This window comes from Ruditapes philippinarum, unplaced genomic scaffold, assembly GCF_026571515.1.
Source record: "Ruditapes philippinarum isolate M1 unplaced genomic scaffold, ASM2657151v2 ctg8166_1_1_1_1, whole genome shotgun sequence".
In the NCBI taxonomy this organism is placed as follows: Eukaryota; Metazoa; Mollusca; class Bivalvia; order Venerida; family Veneridae; genus Ruditapes; species Ruditapes philippinarum.
Genome location: NW_026853485.1, coordinates 1 through 19,365, shown reverse-complemented (window position 1 = coordinate 19,365; position 19,365 = coordinate 1). Strand labels below are relative to the sequence as shown.

The window sequence follows — 19,365 nt, the reverse complement described above, 5'->3', positions numbered from 1 at the left end:
CAAGAAAGCTCACATTGTTATATGATAAACCATTTGCAAGTACACTTCCAATTCTATGTTTTAAAGATTATTTTAAACAAAAATAAAAATGATAACAATAAGAAATTTACATTGAATGGGCTACATTTCTGAAGACCAAAAACATTCTGTTGCAAATCTTTATGCATATTTAATGAATGGCAAAATCCAGTTTAAAGTCTATTTAAGTGCAAAGAAATGCTATTTTTTGCAGAAAATACAAAAAACTTTAAAAAACATAAATCTTAGGAAAGTAGTTTATCTGACCTTGAAAAAACATGGCCTCCATGACATGTGTAAAAAAGTAGTACCATGAAAATAAACATCATTTACCTATTTCTTGTGTACATGACAAACAGACACACTTCACTGTTACACATAAAAAGGTTAGATTTTAAAGTTTGATTGTGTTTTCATTTTAATTGTAGTTCATAAGGCTATAAAAATGATGATTGTTTTCTTGCACTACTTTTTTACAAAAAATAATGGAGGCCATGTGCTTAGAAGGACATGAAATACTGATTTATTTGGAGTTAAGTTTTGAAAGATTTTTGTATTTGCTGCAAAAAAAAAGCTTTTGTTGGCACTAAAACAGACTTTTAAAAGGAATTTGCCATTCATGAAATGTGCATAAAACTTTGCAACAGAATGTTTTTGGTCTTCAGAAATGTAGCACATTCAAGGTAAATATTCTTATTGTTATCATTTCTATTTTTGTTTATAATTGTCCTTAAAATATTAACCTGGAAGTGTATTTTCAAATGGTTCATCATTTTACAATAAGAGCTTTGTTGTTATATGAATTTTGGCCTACTTACACTTTGGACAGACTTTAGTTAAAACAAACATGGCTGACAAAGCGGAATCACCTTAAGCATAGGCTATAGATATATATCATGACAACAACAGAAACTTTGATCTGCAGTTTGAACATGAAGTGTAATGATTTTTATGAATGGTTTTAAAGCAATTCAACAAAAAAAATATATTGATCTCCCTAAAAATTAATTAACAATAGGTTTTTTTTATATATTACCAATGTCAAATAGCTTTCATATCTTTGTCTCGCACGAATATGATATTAGTGAATTTCCTCATACCTACCTAAAACTCAGGTAACAGTCTTCCATGTAACGCGTGTATAACAAACAAAAAAATCCTGAATTTGGTCTTTTGGAAATTCATCCCATTTTTTCATTCCAGAGTGTGTTCTACTTTCAGTATTGAAAGAAAGCATTTTTTTTTTTAATTTGACATGAAAAATATGCATGTAATATTACTATATTATAATATTAGTCCCTTTTGTAACTATTTGTATATTTGTTACAATTATAACAGACTTTGATATCTCTATCATCTATCTTCTGTTACTGAAACAGAACACAGTACAGTCATGTCACATAACATTTACAAGTCTTGTAAGTCTTGTTTGTATTCAATGGAATTACTTTCCTTACCAGGTAGGCATCAGTGAAAGCATTTTTATATTAAATATTTTCCCCCTCTTTTTAATTATGGACAGTGCATAAGATAAGTATAATTATGCAAAAAATGGTTTACAAAACATTCGGAAAAAATCTACAATAGTACTTAATCTGAATATAACATGACCTGTGCGTAGGAATAATTTGGTAAGGTATTTGTAATGAGCACATTTTTTTGCGCGGAGCTTCTCAATTGCTGCATTGCAGCAACATTTGTACTTGTATAGATTTGAACTTGCACATGATACAGAGAGAATGGAAACAATCTTGAAAAAGTCCAGTTTCCTCTGATTTCTGTGCAAGAATAATGTTCAAAATAGTTTTATGCAAGTCCACCCGATTTCTATAACAAAGTAATGGAATCTGTTAAGAGGTATACACTTTTATTGCATTCCAGATGCAGTATTAGTGCAAAATGTTTGTTGAAATACAGTTTCAAGGCAGGTCTTTGCCTGCACTCCAATACAAGGTGTAATAAAGAATACAACTGCCTTGACATTTTAGAACTGAATGTGAATTCAATTCTGCAGTTCAGATAAGCATGGAAACACATTATTAAACTAAATATACAAACAATTACGAGGACTGGTGTAGAAGGGCAGCATTATATGAACCTTTGAATTCGACTCTTTGCTCGACTGTTTATCAGTGACGCCAAATGTACGAACTTTTGTCTGTTCACCTCAGCTCCTCATATTCTGTCTCTAAACAATAAAAATAGGAAAACTGTAGGTTACCTGCAAGGAATCATTTTTCAGACTTTTGCTTAATATAATACACAATGCAGATTTTACAAGTAACAAAAACATTTCAACATTCGTAGAACATAGTGCCATACTTTTAGGACTAATTATCAATCAGAAAAAAAGTATCAATTTCGTGTTAGAATCGGCATTATTTCTATAAACTTCAAGACAGACCGGTAGAATATCACTTAGTATGAATAGTAGCTTCCGAATGCATCTCAATGTAGTGTCAATAAGCTTGTGTTATTCACCACCCTGTTGTTAACAAAAGAATTGTAGACTTTTCCCCAGTATAAAACAACGTCATCCTTCCCATCTGTTCAATCTTGCGAGCCTCTACACCGTTCACTAATTTACATTAAATTCTCATTTTAATACCTGTAAATTGATAACTGAGAGCCCTAAAATTGACTATGTGCAAGTCAATCTAAAAGATTAAGCAGTTTATTTTTTATCATGAATGACATCAAATGACAAATTATAACAAACCCCTATCTAAACAAACCAATGTCCATAATACTTAGACATTTCATATTTCCTTATTTGATAAGATTAGATATGCAAGAACAACCTATACAGCAGTATATAAATAACACATGGGTTTGTGGGTAACAGTAAAATGATCATCCCGAGGAAAATACTGTAACCCTCGGCTACGCCTTGGGTAACCGTATTTTTACGAGGGATGATATTTTTACTGTTACTCACAAACCCATGTGTTATTTATTTTATTACCCCTAACAAAAATACTGTGATGATCTGAAATTGTCAACTAAATCTAACAAATATAAACCAAGAGTAACAACAACTAAACTGTCCTTTTAAATTTTAAGTGTACTTTAGGCCTACTTAAGAAGTTTTCTTTTTCTTTTATTCTTTAAGTAATTGATGACATCTACTAGTCATAAACATACGATAAGCTGTGTTTTATTTAGAAAACAAAACACTAACCCATTTATACGGTTATGATCTGTGAAATCTGATCCTTCTGTTTCCAGAATATTCTTCGCATAGTTTTTTAACATAAGAACGATGTTATTCTATGTGTGTCCACCATATCTGTAACGTTACACTGATTAAAATCGTTAAATAATCCTTTCATGCATGCTTGAATCGTCTGCATGCTCCAGTTTGACACATAATTATTTACATTGCAATTACTTCCGTTGAAAACGGATGTTTACTTTTTGACTATTCAACAAAAAGATATTTTATATGCGAAAAGCAATCCAAGGTGAGAACAATTAAATTTTATGGGTGTCATAGTTACTCCAGAGAAAATGTTGATGTCCTATAGGGGTTTAACGTCAAATGTAAGAATGAATCGAGAAAAAAATGGCGGCCATTTTATTTCATTTTATTTAGAAAATAGACCACATGACCAGTTTTATAGTGATAAAAAGTACTGTTACCTATTTAACAGTACAAACTTCTTAGTCACGTGATACACTTGCATTCACAGTAAGAATAACTCCCAGAGGCCTATGGGAAATTAACATTACGACAAAAGTGAGGGGTAATAATAAATAATGTGCAATTCTGAATTTACAGAAACATCACTTTAGAAATACAAATGTTACCACTGAGTACAGTCAGCCAAGCGCTTCTGTAATTCATACCAACGTTGTTTGCAACTAGACATGTGTACCAGCCTTCATCTTCCTTTGTCACATTTCGCAGAACTAGATGTTGAGGGTCGTCAATAGTACTTTTAAATCCAGAAGACTATAACGGAACATAACGGAGTATCATAAAACATTAATTATTAAACTTTGTAAAAAGTAAGTGGAAACATTGTGTAAATTCATCTTTATTTTTCTTACTTTCAATCATTGTAAAGTCTATAACATAATTGTATAACCTTGGTAGGTTTTAAATTTCAAATCCAACAAACTATGACAGAACAGACAAAATATCATAAAACAGAACAAGGTTGTAAAAATATGTGAAAACATTATGTAAATCAATCTATATTTTTCCATTAGAAATCATTTTATTGTCTATGACATAATTGTATAACCTACGTAGATCTCGATTTTGGAAATGTATTATGGTCCCGCATTACAAGTTATAAAGAAGACTTCACAAATAACAATCGAACAAACTACAGAATTTGTTTGCCTTAATTTGTATTAGCTTGACGACTACCACCTGTTAAAAGGTTCAGTATTATATAACAGACTGAAGGGAAAGTAGATCTCAATTGTCTAATTTAAAAACAAATTTAGTGTTAACTTATACATCATTAGAGTTGCATCAATAATTGTATGCTTGTATTTTAATCTAGTCATGGTACAGACATTGTCTGCATACTTTGAACACCACGCAGCATTAAATAAACAAATACATATTTTCAATTTTTCGGTATAAAAATGTTTTGATTTAACCGCTTTGCTAGCATAATAGACTAAAAGTAAAGGTTATAGCAGATTAGGAAAAGGACTAGGAAGCATTATTTTGCCTTTTAAACATTTTGTTATAAGCATGATTTCTAAGCGACTTTCTTGTGTATCCCAATATACCAATCGATTGCATAATTAATACATTGAATTCTCTCATATGACATTACTTTTTTCAATAAAAATGCCCTTTTATTTTAAACATAATAATTTAGATGAATTGATGACACGAGTTTAATATTGGTGTGACGAAAGAACGCAATTTAACCTGTAAAATCTTCACATATGGCTCCCCTTTCTCATTAACAAAGGCATCATTTGTCTTAATATGACGAAGCCATTGCAACAGTGGCTGAGAATCACTTAACACTATTCGGCAGGAGAAAGTTACATTGGTTCCAGTCAGTGCTGTCTGATTTCTAACATCTTCCATAATTGGGGCAAAACCATATTTCTCTGTAAGCAAAAAAGTAGAATATTCACAATATATATATATACATTTACTAAGATGAAACCAAAATTTTAGAATCCCACGGTCATATGTTGTATTTTCATATAAGTCCAAACTATTAATTTATTTTTCGTCGACTCATTGCTTCTGGATTAAAAATAGCTGATATCGAAACATCCCGAGTAAAATGGTCACACATAATAATGGTCTTAAACTTGATCCGGCAAAGATTCAATACAAATGTCATTTTAAGGTTTGTGTATATATATATGTGTGTGTGTGTGTGTGTGTGCGTGCGTGTTGGTGCGTGTGCGAGTGTGTTTGTGTGTGTTTTAATGCTTAAGAATGTTTGATGTTACATTATTAATATAAATTCAATGGTTCTGATAAAGATTTCACATAGCTTAATGTGTAATTAAAACGATATTACAAGTGTCCACAATTTTTGTCACGTCAGTTTCTTTCATGTCTGGAATTTGATTCTTTTGGTTAACTTATTTTGTTGTTTATATTCTAATTAATACACACTTAATTAATGTTATCAAATTGTTTGGCTATTTGCTTTATCGTATTCAAACGTTGGTATTATAAACTTGACGGTTAGCAAATATGAATCAATTTAGATAAAAATTACATCCAATGCTTGATGAATCTTACAATCTATTATTTAATTACAGTCTGTTCAACAAAACATAACAAATCAATGCAATTACTTTGCAATTTATTAAGTATAAAAGAGATGTGACAACCTTTCATTTTATGTTTTATATTTAAAATATCAGTAAATCAGTATTGTGTTTAATTAATAGGAACATGTATCAAAAAGTTTAATAATCTTCTGTGTTTAGTATACCATGTAATACTGTGGAAATAATTGTTGAAAATAACAAAATATCTTCTAACACACAATACTTTTTATCACACATAATTTAAATTACGGCATAATTGATATTTTGAGAAGAAAACATTTCACAAACTTACAAAAAACGTTGATGTATCCTAATCTTTTTATGCCTTGATTCTATTTTTATTTATCCACAAGCATCATCTAAAAACATCATCATTTAAAATACCCTTAAAATTGTATAGCAAACTTATCAGAAACACTTTTTCCTCATTCTGTGTCTGGATTTATCATCTACGATATTTGCCTAATTAAACACCCTGGAAAAATTACATTTATATACATATGACTCCCTTATACGTCTTATCTCTTTCAATGCAAACTATTTATCTTGTGTTCCGATTGAAATATTATGTTCAGATTTTTACAGCATTAAACTAGGGAGAAGTTATCATCACCTAACAACTTATGTTTATCGTTTTTCCCTTTTGATTTCTGTCCCTCAACATTTCATACATTAACATTTCTGCTACATTTCATAATGACTTGGTATTACAATCTACACAGAAAAATAATGAAAATATTACAATTCCATACGCATAAAATATTTCGCAATTTACTGTAAATATAGCTTCAAAATCTACTATTTAACATCTCATGTAGATGATTCACTTGTCAGTATTAATACACCTGGGCTATATAAATAAAGTCAAAGTCATTTAGCAATGTGCTAAGATTTAAAGCCTGAAAGCCTACAAGAAGATGTAACAGTTTCGTATGCAACACGGTTCTCACTATTGTCCCTATCAATTTAACTATAAACAAATCTGAGACCTTTTCTGTATATGTTGATATACACTTAAACCGAGTCTGCAATTCTTATGTTATTTTGTTGTGATTAATGCTTCCGAGGGATCACTTTGTTTCCAGAATTTTGTACTTCACAACAGCAGGTGTCAAGTGCCGTGTGGCAGCCGTAAAAAGTTAGCCGGTGCTAGGGGGCGTGATTGATGTTGCACTTATTCATTATCACTCATGTACAGACTCAATCAAACCGAGTCTGCAATTCTTATGTTATTTTGTTGTGATTAATGCTTCCGAGGGATCACTTTGTTTCCAGAATTTTGTTAGTAAGTAACACATTTTTTTCATGATTTTATTTCATAAATATGATGCTCAAATTAAGATTTGTCAATATTGTAAGTTCCAATAAGCATTATTTATAAAGATATTACCCAATTTAACATTTCATGTAAATAAAGGGAGGTAATTGGAAATTTATTTTCTATAAATTCTCAGTCAAATTTTCCAATAAGAAATGAATGCATGTAATAATTTGGTTAATTATAATGTGCACACATATTTGCAGTACAAATTTTACATATTCTTCGATGTTTGAAAATTGTTTTATTTGCATAATTATATACATATATAATTTTTTGCAAGTGTGGTATACACACAGTAACAAAATCAATCACAAAACATACAGGTCCTTTAAATGAAAAATGTATTTCAATTACAGTCATTTTTTCCGTGGCTATGTTTTTCTTACAATCTTTTATCTACCGGTTTCCTGATAAAATTTATAATAAGTAAAAAAATGTTTTCCATCCTATTATGCATGCTTGACTTTATTATATGATATTAAAAATGAAAACGAGTATAATTAACATTATGTCATTATGAAATAAATCAACGGAGACGACTTACTCTGTACTTCTAGTGTTATAGTCCGATTAATAGAACCATACTCATTTCTTACTTCGCATGTGTAGTTGCCATTATCCTCACGAGTTAGATACTTAACAGTTAGATTGTACCGATTGAATATATACTGAAAATATAGATGGACATTCATGTTCAATCAAATCTATTTTGAAGTAATGTGGACAGAAATACATCTGAAATTAAAAATAACCTAAATCAAATTTTCTGAATAAAAATATCAATTGCCGTTAAATATCGTTAGTCATGTATTACATTTACTAAATATTCTTTAAATAGATAAAGATTATTGCTGTTGAACATTATGATAATAATCATGAAAACAGGTTTGAATCATTTACTTGTTGAATTTTATCTGATCGCCTCATTGAAAATCAAGCACTTGGTAAACATTTAGTTCTATACAAAAACAGACGAATTTGACAGCTATTGTTTTTTCTCCTATGTAAAATGGTTCACTAAGCTCATTTTTAAACTACTGAAAACTTTAATTACTACACAATAACCCAATTAGTTCCTATCTTTTAGTTGCCTTTACATACACAAAAACCACGAGGGTGTGGCAAAAAGAAACAATCACAAAACTATCATTGAAATTGCCAATATATTCAAATTATGAATTTGCAATACAATAAAGCATCGTTTAGCAAGAAATGGTTTACTCCATGCAGAAAAAATCTAATATTCATATCTTCAATATATATTTATACATATTTATCAAATTAATGCTCCTTAACATTTGACATTTTTATAGCCAAATATAAGTACCTTTCCGGTTTTCTCTTTCATCGGAATTCCGTTCTTCAGCCAATTTATTTCTGCAACAGGAAAAGCCATGACATCGCAGTCAACGTCTATGGAGCTGTTTACTGCTTTTGCTAGGAATCGAACATGATTCCGTCTCTTAAATTCAGGAGGTCCTTTAATCAAAAAGGAGTATATGCATGGCTATTAATTTCATTGGTATACAGTTCTTAAAATGTTTTTTGTTTCTTATGTATGGAAAATTGGGTACTGTTCCCCGTTTCTCACACTTTCTCATAATATAATCAATTGAATATACTCTACCTATTCAAAAATAGTGCAATGTTTTTTATTTCCTTATGTGAATGGTTCTTTTTATTAAGTATACTTTTAACTAAAACGCAATGTATTTCAAAAATAAAAAAAAAACAGAAACAAAGACGAAAACTACAAAAGCTCAATTTAGCAAAAGGAAAAAATACTATTAAGGCACACATTTACCATACTGAATAAATGATTTGACATAAAAAGAGTAAAATATGTATTCCTATAAGCAGGTTCTCCGAAATTACAATGTGAATAGCTCTTGGGCTCAATAAAAGTAAATAAAATTTATTGTATACATTCTTAAAATGTTTTAGCTTGCTTATGTATGGAAAATTGGTACATTTCCGTTTCTCACCTTTCTAATTTTAACTTAATATACTCTACCTATTAAAATAGGTGTTTTATTTCCTTATGTGAATGCTTATTATTACTTTACAACGCATGAAAAAATTGTAATTGAATGCCTTAAAGCATATCTTAAATAAGTGCACTAAAGATACAAAATTATAAATACTGGTCAAAATGAGACATCTTTACTTCCTAGGTGTAGTATGAGAGCCATTAACTGACCATTATTTCACAGAGCTATAAATTGACTTTGAATGGCATACAACTAAGAAATGACTTCTTATGACAAGCAACAATGATTCAATTTACTATGACACAGAACCATGCCATCAATTGCTGTATATTTCCAAATACACATATTTGGACACATAATTAATTCAAAGTATCAGGATTTTTATTGGGTTGAGTCGCACCAACACAGAATAGGTCATTTGGCTATTAAAAATATTACTGGTGACGTAAGATCTCAGGTGCCATTCCGTGCATCATTTAAGGCACGAACGGGCACCTGAGTAGTACAACAAAGATTCCGCCAAAGATTTAAATATTTAGAACATGCTTAGCTAACCTTTGATGTCGTCAAATATTGTATCGTCAACTTCGTCTTGATAATCGTACCATTCTGTTGTTCTAACTTCATCTACAAACGATGAAATCTGTCATTTGCCATAACCATATCTTAATTATATATGTATTAAATAATTAAGATTATTTTGTTATTAGATTATCTGTAAAGAATTTGCAAGATGTTCTTTACATAAACTCTAATTCAAAAGAGGACAATATACTTAAAAATACTTCAGCTGACACGTGAACATTAAAAACTAGTAGTATAGAAAGAAACAAAACTAAATAAAAATATACAAGCAGATGCTACGAGTTTATACGTCACTAAATCAAATCCTGATCAGTATACATTTCTCTGTAGTATCAACAATATCTAAACTTTTGCTTAAAATATACTGCAAATCAGAAAGAGTGTTCCAAATGCATTTCAATTCACGTCCATCATACGAATTAGTTAGGTCGGTGCATGCTAAGTGACATTTAATGAAACTTTATCATCTGTACGGTAAAGATACCCCAGACGATACTGTGAACAACACAAAATCATTGCTTACTTTTAAACCGTCATTGCAGATGCAAATGAGTGGGGGAAGGATTGACGAATTGCAGTTTCAAGTAAGATCATTGCTTACATTTCAATATTGAGAGTTATTAAAGCACAATTGCTTTAAACTGAATAAAGCATATCAAAAATGTAAAATATGCAGTTCAGATAAGCATTAGAAACAGAAGATAGTTCTAAATATACAATAAGCACGGCAGCACCACGTGCACCAATGAATTTGATTATTAACTACAGAATCTAAATATTATGTTTATCTGTGACATCGAGTGTACGAACCTTTGTCTGTTTCCTTTAGCCCCTCAAATTCTGTCTCTAAAATTAACAAATAGGAAAATTGAAAATTACATGTCGGAAATCATTTTTAGAATTCTGCTCGATATAATTTGCACTGCAGATTTAGAATTGCATCTTAATCTAGTCTCAATAAGCTTGTTTTATTCATTATCCAGTTCTAACCGGAATAATTGTAGCCTTTTGCCAGTATAGAGCAGCGTCATCATTTAGAGCTGCACGGTCCGACTAGGCTCTACACCGATGACTTCATGCATTTTAATAAAAATATTGATATTCCTTACATTGATTGTTCGAGGGCTGCAAAATGGAACCTTTGCTACTCAATACAAAAGTCTCAGTAGTTTATTATAAACAAAATTACATCAAATCAATAGTAACTATACCGCAAAGCGATATCCATACTACCTGGGAATTAATTTTATATAATATCTTAAATATTAAATAAGAAGATGTTAAATTCATTCCCAGGTATTAGCGACATCGCTTTTGTGTTTAATTATAATTTGCAATTTGATGTAATTTTAGTAACAATCTATAAAACAGCAACTATGTTCAATTATTTTTTTCCCAGAAACTGCAAATACTTCTCCAGTAAAAGGAAAGTAATACAAATGTTACCATTCAGAACAGTCAGCCAAGCGCTTCTGTAATTCGTACCAACGGTGTTCGCAACTAGACATGTATACCAGCCTTCATCTTCCTTTGTCACATTTTGCAGAACTAGATGTTGAGGGTCGTCAATAGTACTTTTAAATCCAGAAGACTATAACGGAACATAACGGAATATAATAAAACATTAATTAGTTGCAAAAAGTAAGTGGAAACATTGTGTAAATTCATCTTTATTTTCCTTATTTTCCATCATTGTAAAGTTTATTACATAATTGTTTAACCTTGGTAGGTTTTAAATTTTGAAATATATTATAGTCCCGCATTACAAGTAATCATCAAGACTCTTCACAAATAAAAATCTACCAAACCGCAGATCTAATTTGTTTGCCTTTATATGTATTAGCTTTATGACTTCTACTTGTTAAAAAAGTTCAATATAATGTAACTCAAATAAATATAAATCTAAATAGTCTAAAACTACTTTGGTGGAAACACATGCATCATGACAGTTGCATCTGCTTGCAACTAGACAATTATAAATTATTTCCTTTGTAATTTGAGAACTAATGTAGGTCGTCAGTCTTTTTAATCCACAGCACTAATAAGTAAATAACGAATATTAATTAATTAGTTGCAAAAAAGTGGAAATTGTTAATTATTTATCCTATCCATCATTGTAAATTATTAATAATTTATAACAATTGGATAGGAATTTTAATTAATTTTTATGCAAAACAAGTTTGATATAACCCCATATTTCCAAGCACTATTTGCTTTATGTATATATGTCAATCGGTTGCATGATTAATGCATTGCATTCTCACAATACTATTGTCAATATAAATGACCCTTTGTTTTTAAAGATAATAGTTTAGATAATTTATTGATGACACGAATTTTTAGCGAGGTAAGAAAACGCAAATTAACCTTGAAAGTCTTCACATATGGCTCCCCTTTCTCATTAACATAGGAATCATTTTTCTTGAAATGACGAAGCCATTGCAACAGTGGCTGAGAATCACTCATCACTATTCGGCAGGAAAACGTTACGTTGGTGCCAGTTAGTACCGTCTGATTACTAATATCTTCCATAATTGGGGCAGAGCCATATTCCTCTGTAAGCAACAAAAATAAAAATAGAATATTTACAACTGTACAATACAAAATTTTAATGATTAAGACATATATTTACTTAGATGAAACCAAAATTCTAGAATCCAACGGTCATCTGTTGTATTTTCATATAAATCCAAAATATTAATTTCTTTTTCGTCGATTTATTGCTTCTATACCAGAAAAAGGCTGATATCGAAACAACAAGAGTAAAATGGTCACAATTATAATAAAGTTTTTAAATAACTAGTCTTAAACTTGATCCCATCAAGATAAAGATTTCACATAACTAAATGTATAATTAAAACGATATTCCAAGTTTCCACAATTTTTGTCATGTCAGTTTCTTTCCAGTCTGGAATTTGATTCTTTTAGTAAGCTTGTTTAATTCGTTGTTTATATTCTAATTAATACACACTTTATTAATGTTATCAAATTGTTTGACTATTTGCCTTATCGTCCAAAAATATTTTCAAACGTTGGTATTATAAACTTGACGGTTAACAAAATTTTAATATGAATCTAACAAAAATGAATATACATCAGTCTCACCAATTACATGTTTAATCACAGGAACCCGAAATTCTATCCAAAACAAAAAATAATGATTTAAAAAAATACTATATATATGCTATAAAAACACAAGGAAGGCAACAACATTTCCCCACCCACCGCTACATTTACAAGTAATATTCGTAAAAACGCCTGGAATTTACTTCCGATTACACTTAATCAATAAAGCACATTAAAATCCACCAGAAACACAACTTACTCTTACCAATTATCTAACTTTTACGCCAATTGAATGAATATATCACTGCTCTTCTCCCATCGTCGGTTCCATTGCCAGTTCAAGCGATAAACTCCGTCATACCGTTATTGACCGATCTTTGTTTATCCCGAAATTCTATCCAAAACAAAAATAAATAAAGATGTAAATAAAATTCCCATATTGTATACTACTCTTATATTTATGGGATTTTTATTTAAATCATTTTTTTTGTTTTGGATAGAATAGAATTTCGGGGTCTACAAAGACCGGTCAATAACATGTATGACGGAGTTTATCACTTGAACTATGGGAGAAGAGCATTGAAAAATTCATTCAATTGGCGTAAAAGTTGGATAGTTGGTAAGAGTAAGTTCTGTTTCTGATAGATCTTAATGTGCTTTATTGATTTAGTGTGCTCGGGAGTAAATTCCAGGCGTTTTTACGAATATCTTTGTAAATGTAGCGACGGGTGGGGAAATGTTGTTGCCTTCCTTGTGATTTTTATAGTATATATATGGGATTTTTTAAATCGTTATTTTTTTTGTTTTGGATAGAATTTCGGGTTCCTGTGGTTTAATATTAAAGCTTTAACAAAAAAGAGGTATAATTATGAATGAAGACAACGAATCATTTTCATTTGATATCCCCTTAAGGCCATCAAACTACATATAAAAAGAAATTCTCTTGATAAGGTGTTACACATACAGTTATTCTTTGTGGTACAGTGTAAGACATTTTTATTTTAGAGAACTTGAAATGTATCATCTGTTGAAAGACAATGCATTGGATGAAGACGTTAAAGCCTATTTTTAATACCTCAGTCTGTTGTGACCAACATAACAAATGAATGTAATTACTTTGCTATTTATTAAGTATATTAGAAACGTGAAAACACAACCTTTTTATGTATTATATTCAAAATATTAATATTATGTTTAGTTAATAGAAACATGTATCAAAAAGTTTAATAATCTTTTGTGTTTAGTATACAATGTAATACTGTGGAAATAATGATTGAAAATAACAAAATATATTTTTACACACACTACGTTTTGTCACACATAATTTAAATTACGGCATAATTGATATTTTAATTAAAATATTTCACAAACTTACAAAAAAAAAACGTTAAGGTATTCTAATCTTTTTATGTCTTGATTCTATTTTTATTCATCCACAAGCATCATCTAAAAACATCAGCATTTATTTACCCTTTAAATTGTATAGCTAACTTATCAGAAACACTTTTTCCTCATTTTGTGTCTGGATTTATAGTTATCTTTGAATTCCTTTATCATCTACGATATTTGACTTTTTAGACACCCTGGATTAACTACATTTACATATGACTCCCTAATACGGCTTAACTCTTTCAATGCAAACTATTTATCTTGTGTTCCGATTTAAATATTATGTTCGGATTTTACGGCAATATACTAGGGAGAAGTTATCATCACTGAATTGCTTATGTTTATCGTTTTTCCCTTTTGATTTTGTCCCTCAACATTTCATACATTAACATTTCTGGTACATTTTATAATGACTTGGTATTACATTCTACACAGAAAAATAATGAAAATATTATAATTGCATAGTATTAAATCTTTCGCAGTTTAATGTAAATATTTCTTCAAAATCTACCATATAACATCTCATGTAGATAATTCACTTGCCAGTATTAATACACCTGGGCTATATAAATACAGTCAAAATTATTTAGCAATATGCTAAGATTTAAATATTGAGAGTCTACAAGCAGGTGTAACATTCGTATACAATACTCTCTGAGTCTCTCTCTCTATTGTCCCTATCAATCTACCTATGAACAAATCTGAGACATTTCTGTATATGTTGATAAGCACTGTTAATAAATGTAAAAATTATTTCAATTACAGACAAATTTTTCCGTGATTATGTTAAATTCATAAATTTTTCATAACCATCTTTTAACAACCGGTTTCCTGATAAAACTGTTTAAGTATAAAACGTTTTCTATATTATTCGGCATGATTGACGTTATTATATGATATCGAAAATGAAAACGAGTATAATACGCATGATGTCATTATGAAATAAATCAACGGAGACGACTTACTTTGTACTTCTAGTGTTATAGTCCGATTTATAGCACCATACTCATTTCTTACTTCGCATGTGTAGTTGCCATTATCCTCACTAGTTAGATACTTAACAGTTAGCGTGTAACGATTGAATATATACTGAAAATATATATGGACATTTCTGGTCAATCAAATCTATTTTGAAGTAATATGGAAAAAACACATCTGAAATTAGAAATAACCTAAATAAAATTTTCTGAATATTTATATCTATTGCCGTTAAATATCGTTAGTCATGTATTACATTAAGCAAATATTTTTAATTAGATAAAGATAAGTGCTGTTGAACATAATGATAATAATCATGAAAACAGGTTTGAATCATTTACTTGTTGAATTTTATCTGATCGCCTCATTGAAAATCAAGCACTTGGTAAACATTTAGTTCTATACAAAAACAGACTAATTTGACAGCTATTGTTTTTTCTCCTATGGTTCACTAAGCTCATTTTTAAACTACTGAAAACTTAAATTACTACACAATAACCCAATTAGTTCCTATCTTTTAGTTGCCTTTACATACACAAAAAAACACGAGGGTGTGGCAAAAAGAAACTATCACAAAACTATCATGAAAATTGCCAATACATTCAAATTATGAATTTGCAATACAATAAAGCATTGTTTAGCAAGAAATGGTTTACTCAATGCAGAAAAAATCTTAAATATATATTTATACATTTATCAAATTAATGCTCCTTAACATTTGACATTTTATAGCCATATCTTAGTACCTTTCCGGTTTTCTCTTTCATCGGAATTCCGTTCTTCAGCCAATTTATTTCTGCAACAGGAAAAGCCATGACAGCGCAGTCAAAGTCTATAGAGCTGTTTACTGCTTTTGTGAGGAATCTAACATGACTCCGTCTCGTAAAATCAGGAGGTCTTTTAATCAAAAAGGAGAATAGACATGGCTTTTAATTTCATTGGTATACACTCTTAAAATGTTTTTGTTCCTAATGTATGGAGAGTTGGGTGCTGTTCCCCGTTTTCTTACACTTTCTCAGCACTTAATCAATTAAATATAGTCTACCTGTTCAAAAATAGTGCAATGATTTCCTTACCTTATACAAATGGTAATCGTACTTTTATAAAGTTTATTTTAAACTAAAACGTTTTATGTATTTCAAAAATAAAAGAAACAGAAACAAAGACAAAAACTACAAAACCTCAATTTAGCAAAGGAAATTTATACTAATAAGACACACAGTTCCAAATTGAATCAAACTGATATAAAAAAGAGTAAAAAATGTATTCATATAAGAAGTTGTCTGAAATAACAATGTGAATAGATCTAGGGTTCAATAAAAGTACATAAAAGCTTTATTTAACACTTATTTAACTACCTTATTAAATCTTAAGCACATTTCGAGTTGTTTTAAGTTTAACTTAAAATACAAAATAGGTACCTACCAAAGCTTTATATAAGAAGGAAAAAATATTTAAATGCCTTATAGCATATCTTAAATAAGTGTACTAAAGATACAGAATTATAAATATTGGTCAAAATGAGACATGTTTACTTTATATGTTTAGTAAGCGAGCCATTAACTGACCAATTATATCAGAGAGCTAAAAATTGACTTTGCATGGCATACAATTAGGAAATGACTACTTATGACAAGCAACCAGGATTCAACTTATTATGACACAGAGCCAATTGCTGTATATTTCCAATTATACATATTTGGACACATAATTAAGTCAAAGTATCAAGAGATTTTTTTTGGTTGAATCTTAAGTCGCACCAACACAGAATAGGTCATTTGGCGACTTTAAAAATCTTACTGGTGACGGACGATCCAAAGTGTCATTCCATTTAAGGCACGAACGGGCACCTAAAATGTACAACAAAGATTCCGCCAAAGATTCAAATATTTAGAGCATGCTTAACTAACCTTTTAGGTCGTCAAATTCTTTATCGTCAACTCCGTCTTGACAATCGTACCAATCTATTGTATTAAATTCATCTACAAACAATGAAATCTTTCATTTGCCATAATCATATCTTAATTTTATTTGTATTAAATAATTAAGGTGAGTTTCTTATTAGATTATCTATAAATTATTTGCAAGATGTTCTTTACATAAAACTCTAATTCAAAATAGGCCAGAATACTTAAAAACGACTACAGCTTAACGAACACGTGAACATCAAAAACTTGCAGTAAAAGGAAGAAACAAAACTATATAAAATATATACAGGCTACGAGTTTATACGTCACTGAATCAAATTCCGTTCAGTCTACATTTCTCTGTAGTACCAACAATATCTAAACTTTTGCTTAATATATACTGCACTTCGGAAAGAGTGCTTCAAATGCATTTTAATTCACTTCCTACGAATTAGTTAGGGCGGTACATGCTTCATTTGTAAGTGACTTTTAATGAAACTTTATTATTGACGATCTGTGCGGTAAAGATACCCCAGACGATACTGTGAACAAAACAAAATGATTGTTTATTTTGAAACTGTCATTGCAGATGCAAATGAGTGGGGAAATGATTGAAGAAGTACAGTTTCAAGTTAGGTCATTGCTTACATTTCAATATTGAGAGTTATAAAAGTACAAGTGCTTTAAACAGAATAAAGCATATCAAAAATGTAAAATATGCAGTTCAGATAAGCATTAGGGACAGAAGATAATTCTAAATATACAAAAACTAGGACTAGCACGGCAGCACAACTTGCATGTTAACTGCAGAATTTTAATATTATGTTTATCTGTGACAGCGATTGTACGAACTTTTGTCTGTTTCCTTTAGCTCCTCAAATTCTGTCTCTAAAATAAACAAATAGGAAAATTGAACATTACATGTCGGAAATCATTTTTTAGACTTCTGCTCGATATAATATGCAAAACAAATTAAGAAAAGCATCTTAATATAGTCTCAATAAGCTTGTTTTATTCATTATCCTGTTCTAACCGGAAGAATTGTAGCCTTTTTCGCCAGTACAGAGCAGCATCATCATTCAGAGCTGTACAGTCCGACTAGGTTCTACACCGATGACTTAATAGCTTTTAATAAAAATATTGATATTCCTTACATTGATTGTTCGAGGGTTGCAAAAATGGAAACTTTACTACTCAATACAAAAGTGTCAGCAGTTAATTATAAACGAAATAACATCAGATGACAAATTATAATTAAACAGTATCTATACCGCAAAGTGATGTCCCTAATACCTGGGAATAAATTTATTATATTCTTATTTGATATCGTAAATATTCAATAAGCATTCCCAGGTATTTGGGACATCGCTTTTGCAGTAGAGATACGGTTTAATTATAATTTGTCATTTGATGTAATTTTAGTAACAATCTATAAAACAGCAATTATGTTCAATTCTTTTTTTTCACAAAAATATCAAATACTGCTCTAGTAAAAGAAAAGTAATACCAATGTTACCATTCAGAACAGTCAGCCAGGCGCTTCTAGAATTCATTCCAGCGCTGTTCACAGCTAGACATGTATACCAACCTTCATCTTTCTTTGTCACATTACGTATAATTAGGTGTTGAGGGTCGTCATTTGCTCTTTTAAATTCAGAAGACTATAGCAAGAAAAAATATGAGTTAATAAAATATGTGAAAGCATTATCTAAATAAATCTGCAGTTCCGTTTTATAATAATATAAATAATTGTATTACCTAAGTTTCTTAATGTTATCATGTATTAAAAACACTCATTATAAGCAATATGCAAGAGTGTAAACAAATAACAATCTAGCAAATAACAGTTCTAACTTGTTTGCTTCCATTTTTATAAGCTTTGCGACTTATTGTCTCAAAACAAATCCGTGGGAACACATACAAAATTGAAGTTGAATCTGCTTATTCAAAACATAAAATGTTTATATCATTCTGTATGAATATTTAGTGGAGACCAGTGGTTCAGAAGTTGTCGGTATATTAATCACCTAACAAGCATTTCAGTAAAAACATAGTTTCAGTTTTTTGTGTGTCTTTTCTTTGTTTGGTTGAGTTTTACTTTACACCGACACATTAGGTCATGAGGTGGCGTGCCAGTTTTTACTTTAATTGTTTTATTTATTTTTTTATTATTTTTTTAATTGTTTTATTAACATAATTATACATTAAAAGTAATAGGTCATTACAAATGGAGTAGGACGCTTTATTTACGCTTTTTTTAAAACAATATTAACAATCATGATTTGTAAACGACTGACTTTATGTACCAATATTTCAATCGATTGCATAATTAATACATTGT

General features: G+C 30.0%; 1 protein-coding gene across 2 annotated transcripts; it reads right to left on the bottom strand.

Moving 5' to 3' along the window:
* Positions 1 to 1,868: 1,868 nt before the first annotated feature.
* LOC132737010 (fibroblast growth factor receptor 1-like) lies at positions 1,869 to 18,716 on the bottom strand. Of its 2 annotated transcripts, none has more exons than XM_060724238.1 (14): positions 18,532 to 18,716; positions 17,877 to 17,912; positions 17,028 to 17,099; positions 15,864 to 16,015; positions 15,105 to 15,228; positions 12,052 to 12,239; positions 11,131 to 11,275; positions 10,495 to 10,530; positions 9,655 to 9,726; positions 8,436 to 8,587; positions 7,653 to 7,776; positions 4,916 to 5,103; positions 3,829 to 3,973; positions 1,869 to 2,206 (listed from the first exon to the last, which is right to left on the bottom strand). In XM_060724238.1, exons 1-14 carry the CDS (start codon positions 18,575 to 18,577, stop codon positions 2,181 to 2,183), a joined length of 1,506 nt encoding a protein of 501 aa, XP_060580221.1. In that variant the 5' UTR covers positions 18,578 to 18,716; the 3' UTR covers positions 1,869 to 2,180. The 2 variants fall into 2 exon arrangements, with proteins under 2 accessions (XP_060580221.1, XP_060580222.1); XM_060724239.1 differs by having other exon boundaries at positions 18,541 to 18,716.
* Between the last annotated feature and the right edge of the window lie 649 nt (positions 18,717 to 19,365).